The following is a 20,760-nucleotide window of genomic DNA, read 5'->3' as shown; positions in this document are numbered from 1 at the left end:
AGAACAACACTAAAAACACACAGGGTTGGAGAAAGATACATCAAAATGTAGACATTCTTGCAATGGTATGCAAAAATCATTATCCTACATTAATTAGGGTAATGAATTTGGCAATTAAATTTTTATTTATCAATCACTGGACACCTATTAGAAAGCTGGCATCCTGCAAGTTTCTTATCTTGGCCACCTTCTTCCATGCTTTCAGGGCAGAAGTCATCATATCTAATTCAATAGTACAGTATTTCATTCAAGTGATGGGATATACAGCAAAACGTAATGCAAAGACATTCACAGGCAGACAAATCGCTCCACCAACTAAGAACGGCCATGTGTTAAAGCAGGAAAAACACTCAAATGTGCAGGACCAAACCTAAATTATTTAAAAATAACGTCATATTACGTGCAAAGCTTTGCTCTGTGTAGTCTGAAGATATAAACCTGTTTATTTTCTCTTATGTGTCCTCCAAATGTAAGAAAAACTTCAGATCAGTTCCAGAGGTCAGATGGTGAGCAGCTTTCTGTCTTGGCACTACTGAATAGGCACCACTCATTTTTATGAAGTCATCATGTAGACTTCTTACATAGTGTTTTATAGTATTTTAAAACAACAGAAATACAAAACACTGAAGTATTTTGATACAAAATACGTATCAAATACAAATGACAAAATCGTATTTAATATTTGAAATATGTATTTGAAATATTGGTATCATATATACTGCCCATCTCTGACAACACAGATAATACAAAATAAACATATGTGAATAAAATACACATAAGTAAACAGAAATAGATACATTTGTATGTACAGGTGTGCTGAAAAGAATAGTCAAGTCTATTTCAGTCTATTTCTATAGCACTTTTCACAACAGACATTGCCTCAAAGCAGCTTTACAGAATGTAACAGTTAAGGTGAATGATGTGTATTTATCCCTGACGAGCAGCCATGGTGACTGTGGCAAAGAAAAACTCCCTTAGATGTTATAAGCAAGAAACCTTGAGAAAAACCAGACTCAAAAGGGGAACCCATCCTCATTTTTGTGATACCAAGAGTGTGATTATAGTCTTTAAACAATACAGAACACCAGAGAGTGAGAACTAACATAATAAAACAGAAAATAATAGAATATAATAAGATTTAGGGTAGTTTCAAATAAATATAAGTAGTATATTTTTTATAGCACAAATGGTAGAGCATTTAACTTCATGAAGTAGATTGCCTGAGGCAGGCAACCTTTTTTTGTATTTGGCTGTGCTGGTGTTTGGTGCTGTGTAGCAAAAGACAGAGGCCAAAAGTTAAAAAAAATGGGATGGCTTGGATGTGAGAGATCCAGGGTGATTTTCTGAGCCCTCTTCTCACCATGGTTGTGTACAGTTCTTAAAAAGTGGGCAGGGGAGCACCAATAATGCTTTAAGCAGTTATTCACTGTACACATCATTTCAATAAAACAAAAGCAAAAATTCATTTCCTTTATTTTCCATAAATGTACACGATTTAAAAAAAATAATGTAGACTTGCACACTACTGTACATAACAATAAGACAGCAAGCTGCATCGATTCTGTTACATTATGTCTGTACTTCTCCTGCACTGAAAGCGTACATGTTTTTGTCGCATAACAATGACGACACATACCACGTGGTTTCCAAAGTTGTCATGGTTACGATTCTGCGGCGAGGACGCGCAGTTTGATGGTTGTCGGCTGAAAGTTGAAGAGAAATATGGCGTCGTGTGAAAGTGAGGATTTGGAAAGGTTCTTGGCGAACGTGGAGCAGATAAGTGCGTGCTATTTGTTTGTTTGGTTGTTTATTTTGCATGAATGCATTCATTTCCGCCGAGTTTAAATCATATGAGAGACTCGGATCCACAGGAGTGTCTAAATATTTCCCTATGCAAGGAAGCTGGCATCAGAGAGCAACTTTTACTCTCTACTCAAGTACATTTATGATTCAATGTGTACTATTTACTCCACTATATTTCAATTGACATTGTTATAAAAAACATTTCACACCTTTGCTGAAGACGCCATCAAGCAGGACCGATAGTTGATTGTTTGAACTATTGTCTATCGGCAAAAAAATCCATACCGATAGTTTTTCCAGCTTCCGATTTGCTGTCATTGCGAGAGCGCCCCTAGAGGCGGATTTCTGACGTCACATTTATTTATTTATTTATTTATTTATTTATTTATTCATTTATTCATTTATTTATTTATATATATATATATATATATATATATATATATATATATATATATATATATACATATTTGTTTGTTTGTTTCAAATAAAGTTCAGTACTATTTTACATTGTTTGATTAATCAGTTACCTGCAAGTCTGATCCAACCTAGCTATCAGTATTGGTAAAATCCACTATCGGTTAGAAACAATTGTTTTTAGCAATGCTGGCCTCATTTTCAGTCTAAAAATAGATAAAATATATTCCAAAAACTTTGAAAACCAGCTTTGGCTGAAGTGGAATAAGGGCCCCTTTTTGAATCTGAGAGGGGCATCAAATCACAAACAGTGCTGAATATTTGGTATTACTTCATCCAAAATAATTTACTCTCATTTTATTTGTCCATTGAATACTAATGGTTCCTTTATTTTGTAACATGATACTGACGTTTTATTTGCTAATTAAAGTTACTTATTTCACTATTTTTTTGTGTTAGATCTTTTTCATTATGGCATGTTGAAGAGGCTTTTGTGTTGATCTTTGGTTAATTCAGTGTTCAGGTATACAATTTGATTTGCATTGTAGGAAAATTTAAACATCACAAATCAAAGTTATTGGCTTTTCACTAACATGTTTTGGTGTTAAGGACTAGTGCATCTTTGAGTCTATGTTTAATATAAGTAAAATTCTCAAGTACTGTTTTGATTAGATTTTCAGGTATTCAGAGGTACGCCTCTATCTATTCTAACCTTTATGCTCGGCACATAGGCACTAAAGTCACTCATATCACTTCTTTCTTTAAAAAGGTGTGTTCTTGAGTGGTTCTGAGTGCTGATTTGTGGGTGCTTTGTCTGGGTACAGGTGAGCTGGTGAAGGAGATGAACTCTGCTGATGTGGCCACTCAGAAGAAAGCTGTGAAAAAAGCAGACTGCCTGGTTGTGTCATTGGAGGAACAGAAAATGAGTAAAAGTCACATCAACAGGACTGTGATTAATACCAGTCCCTCATGTGGGAGCAGACCAGTGGTAACCAACAACAGATTTATTCTTTATTTGTACCCACTTATGTCTGCAAGCTTCATACACTGCTGTATAAAGCTTGCAGCTATGTTTGTCCAAGATGTCAGATAGTTTTTTTAGTGTTAAAGTTGTTATCTTTGGTCCTTTTACTTCGCAGAATGCAACTTGTGTAGCCAGTGAGAGTCCAGGTAGGTTTACTGCACACTGGATTTTAAATCTGTTTTAAATGCTTTCCTGGTATTGTGCATAAACAAATATTTTTTTGCTATAAAACTAGAACTTGAAATGTACAACATGCTGTTCAAAAATATTCTTTGACTTGCTTGTTAATTTTGTAATACAGTATCTGCCTTCTTTCAGAGAATTTCAGGAAAGCTTTAGAAAAGGATGCAGAGGAGAGAAGAAAGAGGAGACAAGTAAAAGAGAAGGAAGCAAACGGTGTGTGTGCGTGTGTGTGTGTGTGTGTGTGTGTGTGTGTGAGAGAGAGAGAGAGAGAGAGAGAGAGAGAGAGAGAGAGAGAGACAGACAGACAGACAGACAGACAGACAGACAGACAGACAGACAGCTTTTTCTAAAATAGTTCCAATGCAATACATCTGCATTTCTATACACTGTCACCACCTTTTTTCACTCCATTTGATCCACAGCCCTAAAGGAGAAAGGAAACCAAGCGTTTGCCCTGGAAGACTATAAACTGGCTGTCAAGATGTACACAGAAGGTCTAGAGAAGCTTCGTGACATGCCAGCACTTTACACAAACAGAGCCCAGGTCCTCGGTGCCTTTCTATTTATTAAGCATCATTTCATTTGAACAGATCAATCACACACACACGCACGCACGCACGCACGCACACACACACACACACACACACATATATATAACAATTAAATGCCCAATGATGGTATTGTTACTAAGGTTAGTCTTCTCCTGAATCCATATTCTGCAGGCCCTTATCAAGCTGAAGAAGTATAAGGAGGCTATAAGTGACTGTGAGTGGGCCCTAAAGGTAAGTGGAACTGTAAGTAAAGGTGTGCCAGATGTGCCCTCTCATTCATCATAGTGTCAGCTAAGCTACTCCTCGTTTTTATCCTGTCCTGGCTGGGGACTGCGACAGGCCACTCAAAAGCAGTGTTTAATAAACCAAAGAGTTGCACAGATAAAGAAAACTGGGTTGAAGCTTTTGTTCTCGTGAGCTAACATCTTTCTGAACGTACCAACTCTTAAATGAAGGTACATGTTTATTATTTGAAAAAAAGCCTTTAATATTCACAATAATGAGTGAATTTGGAATAAACCAGAAGCCTTTCTGAGGAAAAGCTCTGTTGCTGGGTTCTACAGAGAACTTTAAGGCCCCTTGGGGGACTCTTGGCAGTATATTGAACTTTGTTTTTTTGGGTTTAACACGGGCTGTTGTCTTGTTTTCTTGTGATATCTAATAAATTTTCTTGTGATCTCAACAAGTTTTCTCGTGATCCGACTTAATTTTCTCGTGAAGTCATGATCACCAGAAAACAAGAAAGAAAAATATATTATAATGCATGGCCTTTTTGGACTTCTGTATGTAAAGAGTCTCTCTGCACAATTTAAGGTCCACCTAGAACAGTGTCTGTTTTCAAAGTCGGTTAAATCCTGAAATTTCCACTTACTATAGGAAGTGATCGCTTATTGTTTAACGCTCTGGGTTACTGATCAGAAGGTTGGTTGGATTTTAAGCCCCAGTACCGCTAAGCTGTCACTCCTGGGCCCTTGAGGTAGGCCCTTAAACCTCTGTGTCCCAGGGTCATGGCGGGGTCTGCGTTTTGACCCCGGTTTCCTAACATCACTGGGATATGCAGAGAAAGAATTTCACTGTGCTGCAATGTACATGTGACAAGTAAAAAAGCCTCTTTACCCAGGCTAGGCTTCAGCCTAGTCCAGGATAATACGGCTAATGGAGAACAATATGGCTACTGTGACTCACTCAAGATTCCATAACAGTTTATAACTATAGGTAACAATAGGGTATAGAGAATACCATACGTTAGTAGAGGATTGATACTTGATGGTACATAGTTTAGCAGTTAGAACATCACAGCTCCAGGATTCAGGTGGATGTATAGAAGTGCATGCATAGATTTTTTTTTATTTTTATTTCCTGTAGGTTTTCTGGTTTTTCCCAACCAAGGTATACTGGGGATAGGCTACTGAATAACCTATTTATCTTCTAAACATATACTGATATACACTAACTCTGCTAGCTATCTGAAGTCTGATAGGATCATGGCTGAGCTTGATTTCTTCTACACCAGATGTAAATAATACTGATGTATTATGTTTAATATGTTTAAGATTCTGAAATGTGTTTTTAGAAAAAATTAAATCCTACACAAACCATGGCACATACAAGCTTTTGCACATACTGTATTATAATTTTTTATATATTATGATATGTTTTAAGGCTCTCTTAAGACTTTCTGTCAGTTCATAACTCTTATTATGACATCTTTGAAAGGTGTTTTGGCAAATTTTACCAAGTGTCAATCGAATTTTCATGATAAACAGGTGTCAAGTGAAATCTAATTGATGTTTTTTGATTTCAAACAGTGCAATGAGAAGTGTATTAAGGCATATGTCCACATGGGAAGAGCACATCTAGGATTAGGACATTTTGCTGAGGTACAATCAGCTGTCTACTTTGAATTCCCTCTGTAATGGCACTTGCACTGACAATCTTCCTCTATATTATGTCCATATTTCATTAGTCCAGGCTCTGTTATGAGAAGATATTGGATACCGCACCAGAGCATGAACCCGTTGTGAAAGGTAAGACTTAGACATAATATCAAGAGGTGTATATGTAATATATGGTGACATTTAAGTTATTTCTGTCTCCATTTTTTTTTTACTTTAGCCAACATTTGGTGCTCTCTCTCTCTCTCTCTCTCTCTCTCTCTCTCTCTCTCTCTCTCTCTCTCTCTCTCTGTCTCTCTCTCTCTCACACTTTCTACTGTCATTCTTCCTCTACCTGCTTGTGCCCCTCCTGTTTTATTTTTTGCTTTGCTAGAAACTAATTGCATGGTAATGCATCTGTAACAGTTTCACTAATGCTCATAAGTGCTTCGCATATTGTATTTACGCATTCTTGTTGGAATATTGCCACTTGACATTTGTAAATGTTTTAAAAGGATCAGCTGTAGTTTGCAATAACTTTGTTTTTTAGGTCAGTATGTACAACTGCATGCAAAGGAATTCGATATTTAAAAAATATTGAACATAAAAGATGTTTAATATAATTTGAGCGCATTAATTGTTGACAGTTTAATATGGAGCCAAATTAAAAAAAAAAAATAGCATGGTTCTAGCCTTATGGTACTGCCGAGTCAGATGTTTTTGCATATGAATTGTATTAACCCAATTTTTTACTAAAACTGAAAGATATTTCATATTGACAATTTTGTAATATTTATAAATACTACAGAGCTAATCACGTGTATTGCAGGAAATGTATATACATTATATGGACACTGGGATACCTAATTCATCCCCAAGCTGTTACCACAAAGATGGAGGCCCACAATTGTATATGATGTCTTTATGGATGTGCTCCATGAAGATATGGTTTATATTGTTGAGTTACAGTAGAAAATTAGATTAGATTAGATTAGATTTAACGTTATTGTCACTGTGCAAGGTACATGTGTGTATGTATGTGTATATATATATATATATATATATATATATATATATATATATATATACACACACACACACACACACACACACACACACACACACACACACACACAGGGGTGAGGGTAAATAATGTACAGAAGATTGTGCATAGATATATAACGTGAAGACAACATGCTCAAATAAAATTATATATAAATATATATAAGTATGAATGTATGTTTGAATGTAAACTGAACAACTTTGGGATGATTTGGACCACTTGCTGACCGCAGGCCTATTCACCTCACCTCACCTCACCTCACCTCACCTCACCTCACCTCACCTCACCTCACCTCACCTCACCCCACTGAATGAGCACAAATCTCCACAAGCACACTCCAATAACTTGTGAAATATCATTGCAGAAATTGGAGGTTATTCTAACAGCAAATGGGGACTAAATGTGGAATGGGGTGTTAAAATCAGACACACTAATTTACAGTCAGGTGTCCACAAACTTTGATCAATATAGTGTATTTCCTATTAGCTGAAAACTCCAGTATGAACACCTACGTTGCTTGCACATATGCAGCAGTTAATCAACATGATTTCCTGCAAATTAACCACCCCATGGCTGTCTTAGTGATGTGTTCTTGGTCATCATAGCACACAATGCAGTAATGATTGAATTTTCGACCCTGAGTTGACCTAACTGCAAGAAAAAACTAAACATGCCATGTATTTTTGGGCTATGTGCAGCATTTTCTTTTTTCTTTTTTGGATTAGATATACAATTCTAAACTTAAACTAAAGGACAGAGATGTATCAATGCAGAAACATGATCTTTTACTGTTATTTGGTACAAAAAACCCACTAAGAAAACACTGGAAGCGATGCACAGATACTTTTTATAATTAATACTCAAACAAGTAATTTGTGTTGACTGCTTGGTCTCACTATTTGTCTGCATTTTTGACTAGTATAATTTCAGCCTTCCACTGTACCCCAGCCTTTCTTTTGTCATTTAGATTCAAAAACCAAAAAAACAAATAGCAAACAAGCCAAAAGTAATTATTGTAATTGTTCCTACATTTAGTCTGTACAGCAGTCTGATCCACAGAGCCTTTTTGTTGAAGTGTAATTGTTTGCTGACTGAAACAATTTATTCAACAACTGTTCTCATAGATTGAACATTTTTCGAATGAAAAGAATTTCAGTAGAAATTCCTGTATAAAGAAATCAGATATATTTAGACAGCTAATGATGTATCTTAAATACAAGCTCGCAATATAAATGACAGTACCTTCTTATCTCTACTGCCATTATAGATTATCTGACACAAGTGGATTTGGAAGAGAAGAAGGTCCTTCAGGAAGAAACAGCACTCAGGGAGTTCAACGATGGAAAAGAAGAGGCTGTGGCAATTCCTGACTTGCTGACAAAGCTGGAAAGACCCAATATGCACAACCTTTATTACTGTGGTGGACTGGAGATTCTCACACAAGCTGTTAGAGACAGTGAGTGCAAATAATTCTGAATTTTGTCCTCTTTAGTTTATTCCTCTTTAGTTTCCCCAACTCACAAAGTATTTTTCTTCTGGTTTTGCTGGTCCATCTTCAGTTGTATTTAGTTGTGTACTTGTTCCTGATTAGGCATTTCCCTAAGCATCCAAGATAATATTTTTTTTTGGCTTTGTGGTCAATAAGGAGAAAGTCACGGGTTTGTGGATGTTTTATTGATTCCCAATGCGCTTTATTAACACTTTGTAAAAAGATTTATCCATGTCGTTGTTGACAATGGCAGCCTCTTTTCCCTTTAAGAACATTGCCAGGTATTTTCTTTCTGTTCTTCACCCATCAGTATGTCTGCATCTGAGCAGCACGAATTACTTTACGCTGCTCGGCAGCTCTGATTTGATCTTAGTATTGAGACTTCTAAAGGAGTCATTCCATATTACAAACTATAAAGTTGCTTTGTTCACATAATAAAGAGTTTAAATATATTAGTAAAAAAAGCGCCTAAATAAAAAAAAGTGCATAAGTCTTTACAGCTAGAAAGGTGTTTCAAAACTATTTTCTTGGTTGCTTGTTATCACTAAAAGCAGAATGAAGGCCATGTCCTGAAGTCATTCCTACAAACCACGCAGCCGTGAAAGCTTTCTAAAATGAACAGATCCCAGCCAGCACTCTGGACAGGAAAGATACCTGAACAGGGCCTTTGTGAGCTAATTCCTTTCCGCAGAAGTGTATACTGCTTTTGGCCAGATAAGAGAACTGTCCCTGACTCCTAATGAGTTTTTGTTTATTTCTCTCTCTGTCTTTGTCTCCTTTGCCCTTGACTAAGAAAGGGATTTTGTTTCTGAGGTTGGCCAGTGTAGTTGATCATCAATACGTGGCTTTCACTGCATTTGTTTTGATTATAACAACAGCATTTTTGTTTCCTCATAGGTATTGGTCAGACGTTATTCCGATTAAACAATGGCTTCAGAGTTATCGCTGACAACAACAATATAAAGACGTAAGTTTGTTTTTTTTCTTTTGTTTTTTTGAGAAAAGGCTTCTGACAGCCTGATCATTTAGAAAAGTTTCTGTGCTAATTCTTCAAGGCCTTCGCTCTTTTGATGCAGCAAAGTCTTTTCCCATATGTTTTTCACTGCAAATTGTGCAAATCGGTCTTTAATTGATTACAGCCTTAAGTTTTAAACAGCTCTCTTTATCAACTGGTTTGTTGTGGACTTATTTAGAAATGACTGACTAGGAATGAACTACTTTGAATATGCATAAAACTCTGCAATCTGTTTTGTTTTATTTTTATTAAAGTGTGCTTAGGATTTGTTTGTGATTCGACAAGATTTGCAGCAAATGTTAAGCATGGATAAGTGCATTATAATCCCCCCTTTTTATGAATCTCTGTTTTTTTCTAGCTGTCTTGCACAGACTTCTAAAGAGCCTCACAGAGAGGAGTTATGTGTTTCTGTCCTCAGATTATGGAAAATGGTTTGCAGTGGAAATGGTAAATAGTGTGTGTGTGTGTGTGTGTGTATATATATATATATATATATATATATATATATATATATATATATATATATACTGTATGTGTGTGTGTGTGTGTATGTATGTATTTTAATTTTTTTATTATTTATTTTATTTATTATTATTTATTATTTACACTCGTGTTTGTTCATTTGGCAGACACTATAGTCCAAGTTGGTAAAACGCCAGCATTGCAGCACCATGAGTATGCTCTTGACTGTAATGCATACATATAGTTTTTTTTTCGATAATTGTGGTGTTTGGGCCATACAGAGATGCTGAGTTACAGCTGTGGTATGGTGATATATATGGTGATTGATTAGCAGCCTTGGCTCTTTAATTTCAAGGAGACTGCATCCAGTTTTGCACTTGTGGAAACCCAACCAAGTGTCACAGCTTGACATTTAGTTCAAAGCAGAATCACAGGCCTTAAATCTCCAATGCTTATATTGAGTGCGTTACAGTGGAAAGCATAAGAGCAAACACTTCAGCTGCCTGGATAGAGGCAGCTGAAAGGCATATTTCTCCAGTTTATTATCCTTGCTTTTCCAATGGGGTGAAAATTCATTGGCAGTTTTTACAGGAGTAATACCTTTGTGCTGAAGCATTCAGTTGTTTGCTTGCTGAGGATCAGCTGTGACTCAGAGGCGGGTTCATATATGATGCCAGTGAAAAGAACCTAGTTTTAAAAGACTACTTGTCATGTCAGAATTGTTGTGCTACAACATATCCATTCTGGTGATAAATAAATATTCTCAGAATACTGACTCTTGTCTTGCCATGCTGTCACTTACAGAGGAAAACCAGCAGCTGTTACTGCAATGTCTCAGCACAAGAAAACAGATTGTCCAGTTGTTAACCTCCACTTCATTAACAGTCCAGCAGGAATGTTTAACGCTAGTCTGCATGTACTGTCAGACCCAGCATGGAAGACACTTGGTAATTGAAAACCTCAATCTGCTCAGGTAAAAAAGTAATTTAAGTTTCATTATTGCAGTAGTTAAACCATATCCTATGAGAAAATTGGTTCATTCACTGTTACTTAAAAGTAAGTGTGTTTTTTTTGTCATTTTTTCCTGCTATTTGGAGCAAAAATAAAAAAAAGCATTTGGCCATATTGTGTTAGTAAAGTCAAATACTGGATATTACGTTATTGTTTGTATGAAATCAATATCCCATTTGCAGTTGTGCAGTTATGATAAATATCATCACGGTTGTTATAATTCCTAAAAGGTACTACTGTACCATAACACTATGGTAGAACCTACAGCTGGAAAAGTATACATTTATGTGGCAAATACAAACATCCCAAAGCCTACATAGTAAATATTACTCGTCTATTCACATTAGTGGTTTGAAACTAAGAAAGAAAATGTCGTATTCCTTTTATACCACAGCGATTTGTCAATGCTCATTTTTCATTTGTTAATGAATATCATCCATTTAATCGTTTTTATTTATGTAAAATGTTGTGAAATGTAATATTTATTAAATAACTGCACATTTTTACATACTTAGATAATATCTTCAGTATAGTCATATTGACTTTTTTTATTATAAGATTATGAGAGATGTGGAAAGAGTACTAAATGATTCTACTCAAGTAAAAGTATTGTTACTTCAGTGAAACTTTACTTAAGTACTAGTAAAATTACCGGTCCAAAATGTATTAAGTAAAAGAAAAAGTTGATAATTGAAAATTTGCTTAGAGTAAAATTTACGTTTTTTTTTAACAGTGGGGGTGGTGTGGGGAATATATATAAATCTATAATATAAAAATCTATTGCAGTTTTCTTGACTAAAAAATATGCACTATGCTTCTCACTATATTGATTTTTATACTTAAATAAACTTGATTGATTGAGTCACTTATTAAGTCTGTTTTCTTTTTTGGCTTTTACCTGTAGAATGGTAGAGATCTTGATTGACTGCATATGCAAAGAGGACAAATCAGGATCCACTGCCCTTGCTATTCTGGAGAACTTGGCTGGAGAAAATAAGTAAGGCATTATATATATATATATATATATATATATATATATATATATATATATATATATATATATATATATATATATATAAATATATATTTGCACCTACCGTTAAGCTATTTGCCCTCTGTGCACCTGACTAGAATCTATCAACGTCATACAGAGAGAAGCAGCTTCTTCATGCAATCCTTCACACGACCCACATGGGAATCCATTACATAGCAATGCATCATAGAGAATCATGTTCAACCAAGGAATATTCAAATACATTCAAATTATTAACCACTGCGTTGTAGAAATCCCAAATGAAACATGTATGAACCATGAACCATTAAACAATGGCAATCCATCACAGCTTAGTAATTCACCCCTCATCTCTCCTCAAAACTTGTTCCATACAATCCATTTGACCTCTAATAAGCATAAAGGATTGATCACACTTGCGGTTTTCGCCATCTTTTGCCATGATTAGTTGTCACAGGCAAATTCCATACTCATGGCCGAATCCAGAGCTTTAGGTCATGTGGTGCAAAGCTGTCAAGGGCAAATGATTGAGTGTCTCTGTGAGCCTTTAGATAAGGACCCCCCCGCCTCTAGAAATTTCAAGCATTGGATTCGGTACATGACATGGTGCAACAAATTTCCTTTCAGTGCTGCAATTCAGACTGGCCTGAACATAGCCCAACATACACATTTAACCACTAGATTGTTGGTTGAGAGCATGATAAATGGCAGTGACCACCAGAAATGACTGCATTCTTCATTACATGTGGCACACACCCAATACATTAGTTAATTGAAATAATTTGTGAGTCACTTTACAAGCAAAAGCGAGTAAATATCCTTGATATAGTCATTGCCGCAAAAACTGAAAAGATTCACTTTTATATCAGCAACAGGACCTCATATTTCTCCTTGCACTAGCAAGCCACTCTCATCAGTAATTCAAGATTTACAGGCTCTGTTTGGATGAGTGAACACAGTGAGAAAATACACTCCAAACCTGAGACTCAATTTGCATGACGCCTACTGTAGATGCCGTTGAGTTATCAGAACTACAGCGTAAATATTTTCTGTGCATTTTTGTTTGCAGGTTTCGCATCCAGTCTAGAGAGATCTTTACAACGGTTTTCGCTCCTGCTTTTGAGCATTTGCTGGTAATGAAACTCAGAGGTCGTTCTGATTTGCTTAGTCATCAGTCTTTGCTTTAATTGTCTAATAAAGTTTGATTCCATCTATAGGCAAATATTACAGGATCCAGCCACATCCTGCTTCCTCGTTTTATTTCTATGATTGGGGCCATGTCTGCTGATGAAGTCGTTATTAACAAGCTGGTATGCCGTGAAGAATTTTGGAAGAGCTCCTTCTCAGCCATGGTAAAGCCAATCACCTTATACGATGATGTTAAGTTTGTCCTTGAACATAACTGAATAATGCCTTGTTTTCTCAGCTTGAATTTGGATTTTGAGTTGTGGTTGCGTTTTGAAGTTAGCACATCTTCACAGGACACACAGTTAATTTTTTAGCAATGTCAAGATGAAATGATGTTTTTTCCTCCAGGGCCGATGTGCCAGCTGTGAATACAGAAATATTCTCTATCCCCTACTGGGCTTGATGATCAACATGGCTTCTAATCAAACTCCAGCTATTCAAGTAAGTGGCTGAATCTTTGCATCAATGCAATAATATATTTAAAAGATATAAGGAGAACAGAATGAACTGTTTTGCATCTCTCTCGTTTTTTTTACTTTGCTGTAATCGAGTCCAAAAAAAGTGCATTAAAAGTTGGTATCTGTTTTACATGCAGGAGGATGCCATTGTGGGCTGTACAAGATGTGTGGCTCTGCTTAGTGATCCTGATGGAGGAATCATCACGGTGAGGATATGTATTTGTCTCCCTCAGGCTTAGCAGCCTCTCTAGCTCTCTATCAACCGCTCAGTCTTTAATATGAATTTGTGGCATCATGTCTGCCTTGTTTTCAGGGTTTTCTTTTTCTTTGCCATTAATCTTCTATATTCCCTCCCACTGTGCATTTCTGCACTTCATTACTCTCATTATTTCATATACAATCCTCATTGGGCAGCGGCTACATATGATCATTAATATCTTTTCTTAATATACTGAAGTTTTTGCTTGGTTATGATGATAACCTCAAGGCAAATTATTCAGCATGCAATGAAGCATTCATAATGATCCCTGTAGCCACTCTAGGCATAAGCTCAGGGACAAGTTTCTCTGCATATGATGGATATGTATGTAAATAAATCTTCACATACATTCTCCCTGGCTTTGCTTTCTTGGAAGATCATATCCCTTGAACTGTTCCACAATGTACAATTAAGGTGAAACAGCAGCCCAGGCTTGCCCATATGTTTACTAATGCAGTGAATTGTTTACCTGCAGTAGCAAACTTTCAGTGTGTGATGAGCTTTTTGTTGTCCCCTTGCCCTGAAGCTAGGCTTGTGTGAAACACCCTAACTGCTTAATACTGCAACTGCAGTGGTGGACAAAGTACATAAAGCATGTACTTGAGTAAAAGTAGAGATACATTAGGTAAAATATTACTCCATTAAAAGTACAAATGCTCCCTTTAACCTTTTACTTGAGTAAAAGTACAAAAGTATTTGCCTTTAAATGTACTTACTAAGTATGGTGGTTTGGTGGCTTACTGCGTGACAAGTAAAACTTTTATCTACTCATAAATAAAAAGGAACGACGGATTTCGCAAATGTAGTTGAGTAAAAAGTAAGATATTTGACTTTGAAATGTAGTAAAGTTTCTCCAAATGGAAATACTTCAATAAAGATACACAATAAAGCTACTTAAGTACATTTTCTTCGTTACTGTCCACCACTGTGTAACTGAGAGTAATGGGGCTGTTACTCAGAAATGACTTTTGCCTTTCTTTTCACTGGTTTTAGAGAGCAGTAGGATTGCTAAGCGTAGTTCTCCCAAAATCAGAGGATGCCATTCAGGAGGTCGTGCAGCAAGGAGTAGTAAAGAAACTGCTGAAGATTCTCAAGGTATCGAACATTCACTTTCATGAAGGAGTTTATGCCAATTTGGAATGTTACTATTACCAAAGAATCTGTCAAAGATTAAATAATCATCTTAAATCACTGTGTACATACTTTTGCACATTTTGACTATCGTATAACTAATCTTACATAAAATCTTGACATTGTACACTGTATTGTGTTATATGTCTAAAAGACAAAAACTCATTTAATTCCTGCTAATTACACACTGTATTATAGCTAACATTTTGGTTTTAAAGCTCCCTTGACTCAGCTACTTGAGTCATATGATTTGTTTTCCATCTTTTATGTATGAAAATGGCAAATAACATCTATTGTTAGTCACTTCCACATTCCAGGATGGTTTTTGTCACATGCATGTGCAGTAAGACCAGAGCTGTGTATAGTGCAGCACTAGGGCACTTAGGCTGACCTGCACAATTTACTGGGCTAAAGTCATAAATCTCAGTCTAATCTCAAGGCACTGTTTAATCTGTTTAAAGTTTAATCTTTAGGCAAAACTGACGACAATGTTGCCATCGTAATCTCAATGCAATAGTGGAATGGAATTTTATGATGAAGACTGTAGTGGCATCCTATTCTTAAGGCACAAGATGCATTTTAATCACAAGACATTTATGACCAACAACGGGACTGACGGGGTACTTTCCCCATGTACTTGTCTACTTTGTGACTATTGGTGTTTTAACATTTTTTTTAATAATTGTGGTTGTCATTTTGCATAATATGTGTTTAAAATGAAATATTTACAGCTGTAATTTCATCCCATAATGACAATCAATAGTAACATTGTTACAAAATAATGGCAATCTAGCAAACAGCTTTACTATCAACAAAAACTGTAAACTTTGTTCAGCAGTCGATTTTTGTTATGTGCAGCATTAAACAATTCATGTTTCGTGTCACGATGGAATACCACCATGAATGTGTAATATGGTGAAATTTGCTGAAAAGATTAAAGTGCTTTTGTTTTCATTCTCACAGGGTGAAGGGCAAACAAGCTCAAGATACTCAATTAAAGCTATGGCAGTGTGCACAGCCTCTAGCCAGCAGGCCCGTGAAGAGCTGGTGAAGCTTGACAAGAGTAAGTATTAAGGTTCAGTGGTTATTGAGTTGGGGTACTATCAAACGAAAATGAGCTTAAATAAAAGAAGAAAGATAAGAAGGTATGTAAATTGTAAAATAATGGTTAGGCCGGGATTTAAGAAAGAACAGTATGTTCGCAAAGTATAGGAAAGTAAGTTCAGTGAACTATGTGTAACTTTATGTGCATTATACACAATTGTTTATTCAGGACTTGTGACCATGAGGAAGCTCCTGGGCAGGAGTGATGAGTTGGTGGTAGGGAATACAGCACTGTGTCTGGGACACTGTTTGACGGTACAGGGAGCCGCAGCCAGTCTCTTGGGCACAGATTGCGTGATGCTTCTACTGCGCCAAGTGGCTGGCAAATCTAAAAGAGCTGACGTGCAGCAGAACGCCGCCATCACTTTGGGGAAACTGTGCAGAGCTGAGCCCAGGTATACAAAAGTGCCCTTTCCATCACCCTGATCATTATTCTAATGCTGTGTTTCTGCCCCACCTATTGCCCACCTGGCTCTTGCTTAGCAGTCCTACGTTATTGTGGTTGATCAATAAAATGCAAAGGGAATACAATTCTAGTAAGTAATTGCAACTTTTGCCCTCATTATCTGTAGAGTTCACAGTTATTAATAATGCACAAGAAGGACTCAAGTGGTAAAACTATTTGGATTCCCTTCTTTTCTCATAACTTTAACCTCCCTCAGCTATTTTCCTAATTTACATTTCAAAATGAGCTTTTTTTTTTTTTTTTTTTTTGGAAGATCTGACTCCCAAAGAATTATTTCTTTTCCAGGGAATATATATGCAAAACAATGATTACCATTTGGTAGGATTTAGAGTTTGGAATCCCAGAGACCATTAGCATTATCTCCAAATTAGGTAGCATTTCCTTAGTGTCTCTGAACTCTGTTACAGCAAGTCAAATTATTACAAACTTTAATAATAAAATGAGATTAGTTCATTATAAGTTATACTTTGTTGTCTTATATTAAGTCCCCAGCAGTGTTGTGGGGAAAGACAGTGAAGTGTGCATTTCATATAAGTGGAATAAGTTCAAGCCTCACAAGTTTTTTCAAAACTTTATTAGAAAAGCTCTAAATAGACTTCAGTAGACTCCTAGAAGTCTCATTCTATCAGGGCCTTTGCAGTCAATTATAGACTAGATAGGAAGGAGAAAATACGGTGGCCGAGAAGTGCAAAACACATTAACAAATCAGAAAACAAATTAACAAATTAGAAAACAAAATAACAAATCCAAAAACAAAATAACAAATCCGAAAACAAAATAAAAAATCCGAAAACACTAACAAATCCGAAAACAGAATGACAATTCAGACAAACCGGAAAATGTATTACTTTCAGGAACTCGAGCTGCGTCGAAACGCTTTGGGAACGCGCCCGAGTGTTCATGCTCTAAAATAATGTGTGTAATCAGTAAAAATTAGATGCTGGCCGTCATTGATGAGGTGACATCACGACCAGGAGTATAAAGCACATATAAGTGAAGGCAGCGGCAGCTTCTGTTTTTCAGAAAGCACTCTGTGTGTTATTTTGTTTTCTGATTTGTTAATTTGTTTTGCACTTCTCAGCCACCATAAGAAAAGGATTTGGACCGATTGGCCAGACTGGGACGGATGTGCTGCAAGTTAGAGCAATAAAGATTGGAGATGGAAATGTGTTGACTAGTGAGGAGAGTGTGTTGAGAAGATAGAGGGAGTATTTTGAGCAGCTGATAAATGAGGAAAATGAGAGAGAGAGAAGGTTGGATAGTGTGGAGATGGTGAGGATAGGATTAGTAAGGTGGAAGTGAGAGCAGCGATTAAGAGGATAAAGTGTAGAAAGTTGGTAGGACCAGATGACATATTGGTAGAAGCATGAAAATGTTTAGTAGAGATGGCAGTGGAATTTTTAACCAGATTGTTTAACAAGATTTTTGAAGGAGAGAGGATGCCTGGGGAATGGAGAAGGAGTGTGCTGGTACCAGTTTTTAAGAATAAGGAAGATGTGCAGACCTGCAGTAACCACAGGGGAATAAAGTTGATCAGTCACACCATGAAGTTATGGGGAAAAGTAGTGGAAGCCAGACTGAGAGAAGAGGTGACCATCTGTGAGCAACAGTATGGTTTCATGCCGAGGATGCAAAATTTGCTTTGAGGATGTTGATAGAAAGAATAGAGAAGATCAGAAGGTGTCGCATTGTGTGTTTGTGGTTTTAGAGAAAGCATACATCAGGGTGCCAAGAGAGGACAAACATACTCAAAAGTCTGAGTTCCTGAAGGGAAACGTCTCCAGGTTACATATGTAACCAGGGTTCCCAGAGGAAATGAGATGATGTGTCTCCATGCTACACTGCCTGCATCCCTGCAGCGCTTTTTTCCTTTTCAGAAGCTAATGCCAGTTCCACTGTGCTTCCATTGGACTGATTGCACATGTGATTCAGACGTGGCTGATCAGTGTACACTCACTTAAATAGGAACATGGGTATCTCATGATGCATACACTTCTTATTTATACAAATAGCCAGACAAATGTCCGTATTATGCAGATAAAGGGCAAAAGTCACCATTAATATTTATATTAATCCCCAGAAAAACTTAGTAATGCTGACCATAGCATGGTTGTTTGTTCCAAACAGGCTGATTTGAGCATTTCAAAAACTGCTGTACCTGACATGGTTCATGCAGCTTCCCAAGTTTTTACATAGTACCCACATAATCATGAGTAAAAACATATGATTAACTGTGAAATGGGGTCTGAAATGCGAGGGCTATATTTAGTAAAGATTTTAAATTTACAGGATTGAAAAATGTATAGGCTATTTGATGTAATTTCTCAGAAGGTACTAAGGTAAATTCTCTTTCAGCGGGTTAGTCAGAAAACGTGACATTTTATGAATCTGACGTGGGATCAAGATTAGTTGTTCGTGAGGAGGCATTTGGAAGTGCACTTCTCTGCTTCATGCTTTAATTCACTGTAAAATTTCTGTTGCAGCCGTTGCATTTATAACAGTTAATGGGGTGGCTCGGCGGGAGTGGGATCTGTTTAAATATTGAAAGTTTTCAGTTATTTGACTTTTCAAGACCGTGCTGCAACTGGTTCTAATTAATGCTGCTTCTTTCACACAAAGAAAGCATCAGGGCAGAAGGCATAGCTCCATGTAGGTCATGTTATGAGTATACTCTTGGTCATGTAATATGGGTTCAGGCTCTCAGTGGATGAAAAGTGTCTGGCTAAGAGAAGAGTCTGTTTAGGATAATGGGCAAGAAAAATTTGTTCGACAAACAATTACCATATAAAAATGTTTTTGCAGAGTTGGCTGTCTTTGGCAGCTTGAATGATGTGCAACCACATTCACATAATCTGACTCTGTGGTCTTTTTTTTTAGGCACCTGCTAAAGCTCAGGGAGTTGAATGGTTTGGAGATCCTTCACTCTTCTATGCAGACATTCACATGGACGTAGAATTAGTACCGTGAACACAACAATACTCCTGATTTAACACCATAAAAAGACAATCTAGGTTTTATTTTCCATCCCAAATCACTTTAAATGTCTGTTCAGGCATAACTTTATGACCACTGACAGGTGAGTGAATAACATTGATTATCTCTTCATCATGGCACCTGTTAGTTGATGTGTAAGAAGCAGGAAAAATAGGCAAGCATAAGGATTAGAGCCAAGGGCCAAATTGTGATGGCTAGATGACTGGGTCAGAGCATCTCCAAAACTGCAGCTCTTGTGTCGTGTTTTCGGTCTCCAGTAGTCAATATCTATCAGAAGTGGTCCAAGGAAGGAACAGTGGTGAACAAACACAATATTAGGCAGGTGGTTATAATGTTATGACTGATCAGTGGCTACAATGTTATGCCTGGTCGGTGACCATAATGCTATGCTTGATCAGTGTATGTCTGAATAACCTCATTCCCAAAAATGGCTCAAATATCATAAAGGTTATTTATTTAATATCTATAAAAAATCAGGTGAATAACTTTAATCAACCATTAAACTATAAAATATAAACAATACTATCACCCAGCTGTTGGGTGATAACGCAAAGACATCACAAAATCCTTATGTTTAATTTGCATTTAAAGCAAAATCCAATTTACATTACAGGCAGGAGGAAAAGTATAAAATGTCTGACCAGGAATTGTCCTGTGTTCTTCTCAACACCGATAATCCCAAAGTGCTTAATGTATTTTGTCACATCCATGCTGTAATAAACTTCTTTATTAAGATTTTTCGTTTTCACTTTTTTTTTACTTACAGTTCAGTTTTATTGCATTGTTTCCTGTTTGTTGCCAAAATTAAAAAACAAAAGCTAAAATAATGGATTTTATTAAGATATATATATACATTTTTAAGAATATAAATAGTTCCTGCACCGTACTTTTGATTCCATATTCATCCCAAAAACAAAACAAAAAAATTTGTCTGATGTAACGCAGGCTCCTTTAATCATTACTTTTTAAAATTAAAATTAAATGATAAATCAAGTCAGAACTTTGTTTACAAATCGAACATTAGTATTTTTATTTTTGAACATTTAACTATACAGGTTTTAATCCAAATTCTTGTGTGGTCCTGTTTCCTGCATTCTACACTAAATTAAAGCTGATTTATGAAAATAAGATGCATGGTTGTTTGTAGTAAAGCCTGCAGTAAAACTAAAAAAGAGCTAAGGTAATTGTAAAGTTTTATACTAAATGCTCAGTGGTAATTATTCTGCTTAGGGAAATTTCAACACAATGAACCGTTAGAA

General features: G+C 36.4%; 1 protein-coding gene across 3 annotated transcripts; it reads left to right on the top strand.

Annotated features, from left to right (window-relative positions):
- The first annotated feature begins 1,652 nt into the window (after positions 1-1,652).
- On the top strand, positions 1,653-20,236 carry ttc12 (tetratricopeptide repeat domain 12). 3 transcript variants are annotated; one of them, XM_046862113.1, is made up of 21 exons: positions 1,653-1,780; positions 3,042-3,205; positions 3,357-3,387; positions 3,560-3,637; positions 3,847-3,968; positions 4,147-4,206; positions 5,784-5,855; positions 5,942-6,002; positions 8,180-8,368; positions 9,299-9,368; positions 9,775-9,863; positions 10,683-10,851; positions 11,794-11,886; positions 12,971-13,034; positions 13,119-13,253; positions 13,438-13,530; positions 13,685-13,753; positions 14,800-14,901; positions 15,901-16,000; positions 16,211-16,436; positions 19,385-20,236. In XM_046862113.1, the coding sequence occupies exons 1-21, from the start codon at positions 1,723-1,725 to the stop codon at positions 19,458-19,460; spliced, it is 2,121 nt and encodes a 706-aa protein (XP_046718069.1). In that variant the 5' UTR covers positions 1,653-1,722; the 3' UTR covers positions 19,461-20,236. The 3 variants fall into 3 exon arrangements, with proteins under 3 accessions (XP_046718069.1, XP_046718070.1, XP_046718071.1); XM_046862114.1 differs by lacking the exon at positions 3,560-3,637; XM_046862115.1 differs by lacking the exons at positions 1,653-1,780; positions 3,357-3,387; positions 3,560-3,637 and having other exon boundaries at positions 3,053-3,205.
- The last annotated feature ends 524 nt before the right edge of the window (positions 20,237-20,760 follow it).

The sequence above is a fragment of the Silurus meridionalis genome, chromosome 12 (assembly GCF_014805685.1).
Source record: "Silurus meridionalis isolate SWU-2019-XX chromosome 12, ASM1480568v1, whole genome shotgun sequence".
Taxonomy (NCBI): domain Eukaryota; kingdom Metazoa; phylum Chordata; class Actinopteri; order Siluriformes; family Siluridae; genus Silurus; species Silurus meridionalis.
This window is presented reverse-complemented; position numbering and strand designations above follow the sequence as displayed.